This window comes from Morone saxatilis, unplaced genomic scaffold (assembly GCF_004916995.1).
Source record: "Morone saxatilis isolate NCDOM2014 unplaced genomic scaffold, NCSU_SB_2.0 Contig7, whole genome shotgun sequence".
Taxonomy (NCBI): Eukaryota; Metazoa; Chordata; class Actinopteri; family Moronidae; genus Morone; species Morone saxatilis.
This window is the reverse complement of record NW_023340246.1, coordinates 7,982,718-7,993,616: the sequence shown is the minus strand read 5'-3', so window position 1 is coordinate 7,993,616 and position 10,899 is coordinate 7,982,718. Positions and strand designations below refer to the sequence as shown.

At 39.9% G+C, this 10,899-nt stretch overlaps 1 protein-coding gene across 1 annotated transcript in view; it reads left to right on the top strand.

Annotated features, from left to right (window-relative positions):
- The first annotated feature begins 394 nt into the window (after nt 1-394).
- LOC118340952 (MAM domain-containing glycosylphosphatidylinositol anchor protein 2-like) overlaps nt 395-10,899 on the top strand; it is a 105,211-nt gene continuing 94,706 nt past the window's right edge. Inside the window, exons 1-3 of the mRNA XM_035679119.1 lie at nt 395-467; nt 2,106-2,245; nt 10,438-10,612. Of these exons, the coding sequence (XP_035535012.1) occupies nt 395-467; nt 2,106-2,245; nt 10,438-10,612 (388 nt within the window). The remainder of the gene's footprint in view (nt 468-2,105; nt 2,246-10,437; nt 10,613-10,899) is intronic.

The following is a 10,899-nucleotide window of genomic DNA, read 5'->3' as shown; positions in this document are numbered from 1 at the left end:
ACCTCTTCACTAATCATGTAAGTTGGAGAGGAATAAATGCTTAACAGATGCTAGTATTGTCAGGGGTCGGTTACATGCAACTGCGCTTTTACAGCTCGGTGGAACTGAGCGTTTTTTGGGGCGGGTTACCTAAGATGACTCGTTCCTCCCTTCCGTTTAATCCCCCACCGCTTGTGTCCCACTGTATGTTGGGTTGTGGACAGATGGAAGTGTCCTTATTGTCTCACAAGGTTCGAGGGTGGAGAGTGGACAGACAGCTGTGGGTAGTTTTTCTGCCCTGAACTTGTACTGCAGTATGCTTTTGCAGCTGAATAGTGAGTTTAATTTGCCCACATCACAGTTTCTGGCGTTTTTATATCCCTAATTACATTGCATTAGGAAATTATATGCTAAAATGAATGTGCTAAATGATGAGTTGCGGAATGAGATTTCCACCAATTTAAATATGAACACCAACTCTCCGTATGGTCAGTCGAGAAATATTTTAGGATAGTATTAAAATTTTGTGAAAATATATCGGCCAGCAAAAGACATTTACTTATGAAGTAATAATTATGTATTTGAGTCAGAGTCAGTGCTTTTCAAAATATTGCTGATTCATTTTAGATAACTTTCTTTTTCAAAGTGTATATGTGTCTAAAAGATTTTCTAACATTTAAACATTTAATAATACTGAATTGTAAATTAATTCCAATATTTTCCCATAGCAAGGAAGTAAGAGTGAGAATGAGGGCAATTACCTGTTTAGCGGCCCACCGTCACCTGTTTACGGTTGGTCATCTACTTGCCACTGCATTTGAATTATTGCTGCTCGCTCTGGCTAATTTGGTTAGGATGAAAATTGAGTGTCACTTTGAATCAAAGTGGAGTGATAGTGATTGCTTACTGCTTCTGCCATAACTACTGAATCTATTTTCTCCAAAATGTCATTTTTCCTGTTAATATCAAGTCAGGATAGTGTGACTGGGGCCAAGGTACATCAGATAAGGTCTACATGTACTGTAGAGGGTCAAATACATACATGAGTCAAAATGACAAATATAAAAAAAAGATGATAATATCATAATAATAATTATGATAATAATACTGCATGCAACTTAAATCTCAGTCTCAGTTTAGATGAATTTAAGGCTCAGTCTGTAGTTTTTTTGATCACATAACTCACACATATTTGATGCATATTCACATACATGAATAAACCAGTTAGTTCATTTATGAAAATATAGGCCCATTTTATTCTTATTTTTACAAACAATACAGCTCAACAGCATCACGAAACAGTAACTTGGTAGATGTGCTGGCACTGCATTAAAATACCTGTCTATTGATCTGAGTGTGATAGGTTTACTTTATGTTGATTCGTTTGTAATGTTTTGATTTTTGGTGGTGGGATGACCTCTTTCTGTTATCAATTGTGCCTTTAAGCCAATCTGAGTGCTCGGGCGTGCTCAGGTTGCATAGTAATGCGATGTGCTTACATTACTTTGTACTGCAAACTAGAAGCATCCCTTTTCAGTTCTTTTTGTGCTACCAAACTTACATGCATAGACCTTTTTCACAACAGGTGTTAACAATGGTACTAATTTTAGGTTCCCTTAGGTGTCATTGGTAACAACCTGTTACAACTATTTTATGTCAAAATGGCTGTTGTGAGAAAGGTCTATTTCATTTTATTGTTCATGTTGGTTAGTAAAACAGTGCTTGACAACACCCTTGGCAACACAATCCCTACCAGTAGCACATTTCTGTGAAAGTGCCACTTTCACAAGTTAGTTCTAATAAAATCTACATAACATTGTTAGGCGGTGAATCACTTTACCAAAGTACCTTTCCTTGACTTTGTATTTGATATACGAGGTGTTTGAAAAGCTAAACCAAAGTGAATGCTATAAAAGCGAAATATGTATCAATTATTTATTTATTTATTTTCTTGTTCAAATACTTCTTGTTTGCTGTGTGCGCTACAAACGTGACCACAGTGCTCGTTTTCAGTAAGACAGCCTCTTAATCAATACACCATCTGTTGTGCTAAACTACTCATTCCTTCAGAAATGACCCGAATGCTAACACACCATGTTTCTTTTTTTATTTTTTTTCATCCACAGCCTCACCGACTGTCCGCATTATACACTCAGGACATGCCTGTAATGTTGAGGAGGAGAGACACACGGAGAGAGTCTACACCATCAGAGAGGGAGAAACCCTGGAGCTCACCTGTCTGGTGACAGGACATCCTCGACCACAGGTAAGGAATCATGGGACGTGGTGCTAATTTTATACCCTATATCTCTCCTGTCTGTTTCTCCTTTTCCCGCTCTTCTTCAGCGGCTTTTCTTTTAATTCTGTATTAGCGTCATTGAGTGGCACACCACGTACCTCTGCACTAAACCAGCTTAAAAGTTTAATCCTTTAATTATTGATGGTTTAGGTTGCATTGTGCACCTGCATGTTGATAATGAAAGCTTCCGAGGCTAATGAGAATGCAGAAACAGAACAGCGGAAACATCTGCCAAAACAAAACTGTAACGAGTGAGAAGCAGGCCAGTAAAAAGGACTCTGGGTCGTGTACATAATACACATGGGTCCTTGGTATCTGAAAAACTTTTTTTTTTCTTCTCCCGGCTCTTTTATTTTCTGTTGTGATCTAAAATAATTAACAAACACCTTTTCCTGAAGATACAGGCCTTTAATTTGGTCTTGTTGTGCCTTCTGCTTATTGCTTTTCTCATAGATAAAAAAAAGAAAGTTGATAAAAATAAGAAACAAGATCCCATCTACTCGTTTAGACAAAATACCAACTAACTTGATCCACGCAGGTATAAATGTCAGCTCTGCCACAAACTACCTGACCGTTACATTTTGTTCTGATATTAATCTGGGCAGGATTTGCACACACTAACCTTTCGAACGTTTATCGAATGCTTTTTCCAATTTGCTTCATAACACAGATTGCCCAGAATTCGGCGCCATCTCTGGACTGGCTGAGCTCATTTACATTAATTAATTTAATTCCCCTTTTGATCGATAGACAGGGCCATTAGTTTGTACACTTCCCCTCTGGATGCCAAAGCAAAGGAGCATATTGATTTTTATATTTCAATTGAAAAGGTGAGGCCTCTTAAATTAGCGAGAGGTTCAGACACACGGTTCATCTCCTTCTGTCGTCAGGGGGGACAACTTCACACTCATCATCTCTGTCTTTCCTCTTAATTAGAATTTCTGAAAAACAGAGCAGAGCGAGGGGAGGAGAGGAGCAGAGAGTGGGAGATCAAAAGCCCTGCATGACTGTGGCAGGAGAGGCAGGATCTCCTTTGAAACAGAGTCATTATGAGACTCACGCAGATCCCCTGGCACAGTGGGTCTCTGCTGTGTCTCTCCGGACTTTGGGATGTGTCAGCTCTGTCCCCCTGCATGGGACCTGCGGGGCAGCGCACACTCATTCTGAGTGGTTTCGGAAGCAGAGGAGGTTATCTGGGGTGGCAGTAGACCTAAGGCTGGTTTTTGTGATGTTGGTGGAAAAACACTAGAGTATGCGACCTCATCGGAAACAGGCTTGCAAAGTTAATACAGGAATACCAGCTCATCTTTTCATTAGAATTAAATATTAATCCTCAGAACATGTTCGGAAGTCTTTCTTCGCCCCAAAGTTCCACATTTTAATTGAATTGAGTTTCTTCATCTTTAAAGAGCACATGTGGGGAAAAAAATTGTCAGTACTCTTTGCGAAAGTTGTAGTGCATATTTAGTGTGTCTTGTTTTGATTCATGTTTTATAATTAAACCATAATGTTGATAATGTCTAATTATTAGGGATAGTTGTGTTGTATGTGCCCGTATTTCTCTTTCTATGTCATATACACGCATGCGCACACTACAATACTGTGCTTACCCATAACACACAGACCTTGATACTGCAACATGTTTTATATATGTATTTGCTTGTATAACTTCCAAAAAACGGGACCTATTATTATATAGTATTTCATTTCAGATTGGACTGCTTTCAGTCTGTTGAGCTGATAAAAACAACAGTAATGATCAATGTCAGCTTGCAGTTCACCCTTCTCCTAATAAAATGAATGAATGCATGGCAAAAAATAAATTAATTGGGCATGCTGTGTACACTAATAACTCAACTCCTGATCTACTTGCGAAGAACGGGAGTGGTAGTTAATTATTTTAGTAGTTAATAATTATTAAATTAAACTTGATTACATTCTTAATAACTAAGCTGTTACTGACACTTCTCTGAAAAAAAAGACCTGATATCCTCCATGTTTTGGATGTTAAAATCACATTTGAGCAGTGAATACAAATTTACAAAAGATTACTGCTCCATCAGTGCTTCCCTCGGACCACATTGTTCAAAACACATCGCTTTCTATGCAGCTTAAGCCCCTAAGATTAATGTGAACGTAGTTCTCCTATCTGTGGATTCATTCAGAATTTTGTTTCCTTGAACAACCTCCATATCAACAGTAACTTAAACCACACTCTCCATCTGCACCACAATATCACAGGGGGCCAAGTCACACTACTCGATCACTGTGAATGGCTTCAATTAGTTCTGCATTAGCAAATCACAAAATTGCTTTTTTCACCATTACTGTCCAGATTTCAGTCTCTTTCCCTGACTTTGAGATCCTACTGGCTCCCATGATAATACATAGACCGAGGGGTGTTGTGCCAAGTACAACATCAGCACCACAAAGGACCAACCACTGAGTAAATGGGGCCACGGTTGGCAATTTCGCCACAGTTTAATTCTTCGCATGTCTATCAATATGCACACTTCTTAAATTACATAGACGCCCCTCAGGCCTTCCCACTGATGGAGTCTCTGGATTGTGTCCAACGCAGCAGCAGCTTCCTCACAGTGGGCCTCTCTGTCAGCCCCGTGCACATCCGCCCACCCACCTCGGAGAAAAACAGAGGCTTTCTAATAATAAAACCGTACATGCATCCAACCTCACACACACAAAGACACACGTGGCAGCGGCAACACTTGTCTGCCTTCCCATTTAATTGTCAAATAAATATATGTTCCTGTCAGTCACCAGCACACCGGATAATATGTGCTTTTTCCCTGTGCCTCGTGGGTTTGGCATTTCAAGGTGCTACTGTGTGCTGCAGAGGAAGACTGGGACTGTTGGCATCTGGCAGGCTCGAGGGGCAATGAAGTCAAATTCTCATAGATGTATAGTGCAGAGGTCACTGGAAGGATTTGTGGAACTTGGCTGTCTGAGGAGAAGGATAAGACAGAAAATCTTACTTGTGGCCAGTGCTTTTCCCTCGCTCTGCTTTCTCTCTTTGCAAAACACAAGCACGTCCATTTTCTCGCTCTGTCTTTTCCTTCTGTGTATTGCTGGAATGAACATTTGTCAATAAATAGAGAATAACAAAACAAAAATAACAATCAATAAATCTTTCATGCCATTTCTCAAACAACAAGACACAAGTTCTACGGCCATGCAGCTCTGTGAGGCGGTACTAAATAGCCAGTGTGCTGCTAAATGCTCAAGTCAGCATGCTCACAGTGACAATGCTAACATGCTGATGTTTAGCATGTAATGTTTACCATGTTTGCCATTGTAGTTTAGCCAATTAGCATGCTAACATTTGCTAATTAGGACTGAAAATACAATACAGCTGAGGCTGTTGGACATGTCATTAGTTTGGCAGGTATTTGGCCTTAAACCAAGCTATTTGAAAAATGTAAATCTTGACCTGACGATGATGCCAGATGTTACTTCAATCGGTCCTGTGGGGAACATGAACGTTGCGACCAAATTTCATGGCAATCTGTTAGTCAGACAAATCAAGTAATTAAACAAATGTCACCTTCAGCTCTGGGAACTTGTGATGAGAACTTTTAAATTTTTTGGACGTATTATAGATTAAAGGATTCATTGATTAGGTGGGAAATGATTTGATCAATTAATTGACAAAAAAAAATGACTTTCCTTTTGATCTTTTTGTCTGTGTATCTCTAAATTGGCTCTCTGTCAAAAAGCATGAGACACATGATGCCGATGCCTCTTTCTACGCTCAATGAACATGAAGTCAATCTACTACAATTTTGATCACTGGTTTTTTTTTTCTTGTTTTATATCAATGGAAATTGAATATCAATGCAATGAAGATGTCACTTGGGGATTCTGGCGACATCAACATTTTTCACTATTTCCTTGACATTTTTATAGATTACAGGATTAAACAGTTCATCTGAAAAGTAATAAATATTGAAAGTGAATATGAGCTTTGCCTCCATTACATATAAAGTGTTCTTTCCCTTTGTCTTAAACACTGTCTCACTGTCTCTTTGTCTCTGTATCAGAACACCACATACATACATGTACAGCTTTATCTCTTTGAGCTTTCATGGTCAGTGTTCCCAAGCTTCGTTCATTGTCTTTGATGCTGTGAATAGACATCAAAGAGTCCCTGATGATGAAGCCATCTGCCCCCGTCTCCCCTGCCCTGGCCTCCATCCATTATGTCCACACTACTTTGTTTGAGTACCAGGCTCCAATAGCCAGCAACACCACATTGCAAACACCTTTTTTTGTTTCAATTATTGGCTGGCCAGATTCAACTCGCAGCGCCACGGGTCAGCGAGTACAAATAAGCTGACCTCAGGCCCCAGGACATTTCGCTTTATACAGACCAATTGGAGTATGTGATCTGTTTTGGATGCTCCCATGACAGTTAGCCTACAGTGCTGGTGTTGTTGGCAGATGGTGCTTTTTTGAACATGATTTAACCTTCTATTTTTTTTTTGTTTGCCATACAGACTGCAGTTGTAGTAAGGGCACCATCTCAGAGTTTCTCCTTGAACTACACCTCGCCCAATGACTTTAACTGCAGCCCTCAAAAATACTGCATGTAGTTCAACACCAAGGCGAATTAAAGCAGATGAATTTCTTTTGTATGTTTGTCAGTGTGTATTTCTAATTCAATTCTTATTTCTGTTTTCTAATTCCAATTACAAAGACTTCAGTGCAGCGTGTTTTATATTGTCTTTCAGTTGTTTTTTTAAGAGGGTCAGAATTTTTCATTATAGACCTGTAGAGTCTGTGCACTCGTAATTTGTGATATGGACCCCCTGTTGCTTCTTCTGATCGCTTGATTGTCATGCTCAGCCACACTTGGCTGCACCACTGAGCGGCACAGACCACCATCAGTGCCTAAAAGAAAAGATGGCAAGCAATTAGAAACCAGTCTGTAGTTAGGGAGAGCGAAACGTCACAGCAGGCATTATGGGAGATTCACCGAAGACGCGTGCTCCAGCATATGATCCCTGCATAACAACAGACACTGGGCGCATTTTAATTAGCTCTTGCCGTGACACCGCAGCATGTGTGGTCTCAAACACTGCTGGGATTTTCAGTTGGATACTAATCTAGACGAGCTTTTACTTTCCTTGTAAGCAAATGTTGATCTTTCTATTGGGATGTCAGATTTTTTTAATGGTGTTATTATTATTATATGACTTTTTGCTTTTGCTTTTCCCCGTGGAACAAAGTGTTGTCATGTTTTTGATGCTTTTTTAAAAAATAGAATATGCAAAATGTTAATGCACAACCCCTTTTTTGCAAACTATGTGAGGTGAAATATGAAAACCAGTCCCCATTTACATTTCATGCTAATAATATATGCACGCAATTGCAAGGGACAGACAGGAATAAATACATTTCTACTAACAGCAGCTGGGTGGTGCATTTTGGGCAGTTTGACTTATTCCCCAGTGTATACTTGAAGGCACCTTGAGTTTCAGCTGAGCAATGTGAAAGGAGCCGCAAAAATAGGCAAAAAAAATGGCTGTCACTGGGCAAGGGGGAGCAATTATCATATTGCTCAAATCCGCCAGCTCCTCTCAGATCAAGAGTATTTGCATTGCACTAAGGAGAGTGAAGAGGGTCAAACTGTTCGCACCAGGCATACTTCAGGACTCCCCCTGTGGGTAGAGGTGCTCAGATGTAAGAAGTCAAAGAAGTGGAAGAAGGAAAATAGCTCCAGGGTACAGGGAGAGTTGAAAGCTCACCAATAATGTGGTCTGCTGCCCCCATGAAACAAACAGGAGCACTTTTCTTTTGAAAATATCAAGAGTTATTTCAATACCCACTTCTTAGTGTCACTCTAACAATACACTTATTGATACCGCGCTTTCCTAAAACTCAAAGCTCTTTACACAAAAGGCAAAGGAAATGACTGGGGGTATAAGCTGGGAGAATATTGAATTCTGCTGAGGTCGCCATAAGCCAGCTTGCTTTGTATTTGCATGAGGGGATACAGAGTACTGTAGCAGAGTGAATTCACAAACTTTGCCCCATCTAATTTATAATCATAACTTATTTAACTTTAGGGCTTGTTTTGCTGAACTCATGATGTCCCTAACTGTTATAATAGGGCCCCAGATTTTCTAACTGTGCTGCTTTAGCATCGATCAGTTGCTGAGTTTGGGCTTTTTCATGGAGTGCTTTCTCTCAGTGTCTCTTGATGCATTTGAAACAGGCCAAGTGTAGCCCTTTCTGTGCAGTGTATTCATTAAAAGGCATTTATTTTTAATGGTAATATATCGACTTAAAGGCTGTATAAAGGGATGGGGGAGAGAAACAGTCTGGCCACAGACTTTCTCTTTTTTTTTCAAAGAAAGAGATCGGTGAAAGGGAGCTACAGCACACACACAGTCTTTGAGTTTCATTTCAGTAGCTAATTTATTTCTGCCACTCTGAACAGTAACACCCCAAGCAAGAGAGAGAATCTGAAACTCCTCTGATAAACTTTTGCTGCATGTGAATTCCTGTCCTTGTCATCCTCTAGCCCCGAGCTAAAAAAAAAGCCAGTGGAATAGAGCACCATTATCAGGTTTTGGGCCACCCACCCTTTCATTTCCCTTTTCCTGTCTGTTTGGAAAATGACCAAACTTCAAGCTGTCGTCACCTCAGGCTGGAGTTGTCATGGGGAAAACCCCACAGCTAGAGCAGCACAGCGGCAATCTCCCAAGATAGCACCCAATCCCCATCCCTCCATGCGATGATATCCCTGTTCCATCTGATGCTATCTCTGCAAAATGGGATGTTATCAGTATCCAAGATGATGCCACACCATACAGTGTGCAGATATTGGATTCTAATTCATAGCCTCCCCTGCCGAGACATAGATATGTGAAGCTCTGCAGGCAAAGCCAGTCCATCTGTGGCTTACTTAGGATGAGGGATTGAATGAAGCTTTATGCTCCGTAGTTCTGGCTGTGTGGCCCCCAGGCCAGAGTTGTCACAGTACCTGTTCATGCTGTATGCTTTAATGAGGACAGGAGAGGGAGATGATGGAGAGTCAATTATAACCTCATGTTGGAAAGTAACACTATTTCACCTTTCATTACACCTTAATGCCATGGGCTAACTGGGTCTCATCAGTTAGTGAAAGGTACTCGTGCTGAGAAGGCCACGCTGAGGTCAGTCTTGTGTGGAACAGAGGAAAGAGGAAAGTTAGAGGAAGATTTTTAGCTTTCAAATCCTCCTTTGTTCTGTGACATTTCACAAAAGAATAGGATTCGTCATCTGTCGTCTGCATATTGCATAAAATACAGAATTTTATGAAGAATACAGTAGAATATAGCAAACACAATACCCTAGTTTAAATCGCTAAATTAATCTTTTAATTTTAATATTTGAAAAAAGGTCATATTAGAAATACCTTTATTTTCTATTATTATATTATTTATATTATTATTTATTATATTTTCTCTGTTTTATAGCTGTGTTTAATTATATTTTTGCATGTTTTCTGATCCAGGAAGTCACTTTGGCTGGCAGCTATGTTTGTTGATGTTGTTTGCTGTTCATGCAAACTCAATCCCTTAATAAAATAAGTTGCTCTGAGGTTTTTTTGAGATTTAATTCACCAGTTATTTCCAGTGGTTTCCAGTTTGTTTGTTTTTTTAATCAGCGTTAAGGCTGCTCTCAATGAGGCCAACACTTTCTGCAAAGACACATTAAAGGCATGACCCACCCTTCTCTAGTATGCCTTTAGTTTGACAAATGTGAAGGAAGTGATGAGTTTCACTAACAATAGCTTTACAGCGATTGGAAGAAACCGAAAACCTCTGTTGAATAGAGAAACTCAGAGCTGCAGACTGGTGTACTGATTAAATTAGTGCAGTGGAAATATATATGATGCTGAATTTACTATGTAAGCTATTTGACTAAAGGTAATTTTACCCCTTCAATTTGTTTATGCCCGCCATGTCTATGACTACTTTCTGAATACCAGCTTTTATTTAAGAATTTACAGTATCATCTTTATTTATACTGTATGTGTACTTCCTACCTGAAGCTGTGTTTGACCCCTCACTTTATTGCATGCACACTACGACAGAAGACCCTTGAAATCAAATGTGGAAGTATAGTAATTTCTCCTCTTTGTTCTTGTCCAGATTCGATGGACCAAGACAGCCGGCAGTGTGTCGGACCGCTTCCAGGACTCCAGCGTGTTCAACGAGACGTTGCACATTGCAAAGATCCAGAGGACCCAGGGAGGTCGCTACTACTGCAAGGCTGAGAACGGCCTTGGATCCCCTGCCATTAAGTCCATCAGAGTGGACGTCTACTGTAAGTGTGACATATAGTACATGGCTGAAAATCGGACATGATGCATCATGGATTTGGCATTTAGATAGCAAGGCTACTTTCCCAACATTTACCAAACATAATTGCCCACTGTTGCTTCACAGTAAAAAGTAGTAATAGTTTTTTGACTTGGTCCTTTCTATGTGGAGTTCGTTATCCATTCGTTATTATGTGTTTTTCCTGGTTTATACAGACATCCAAGTGAAACAGACCGAAAAGGTGCCACTATCAGAGTCTGTATCTGTGATACTGTGCGAATATCTGGCCAT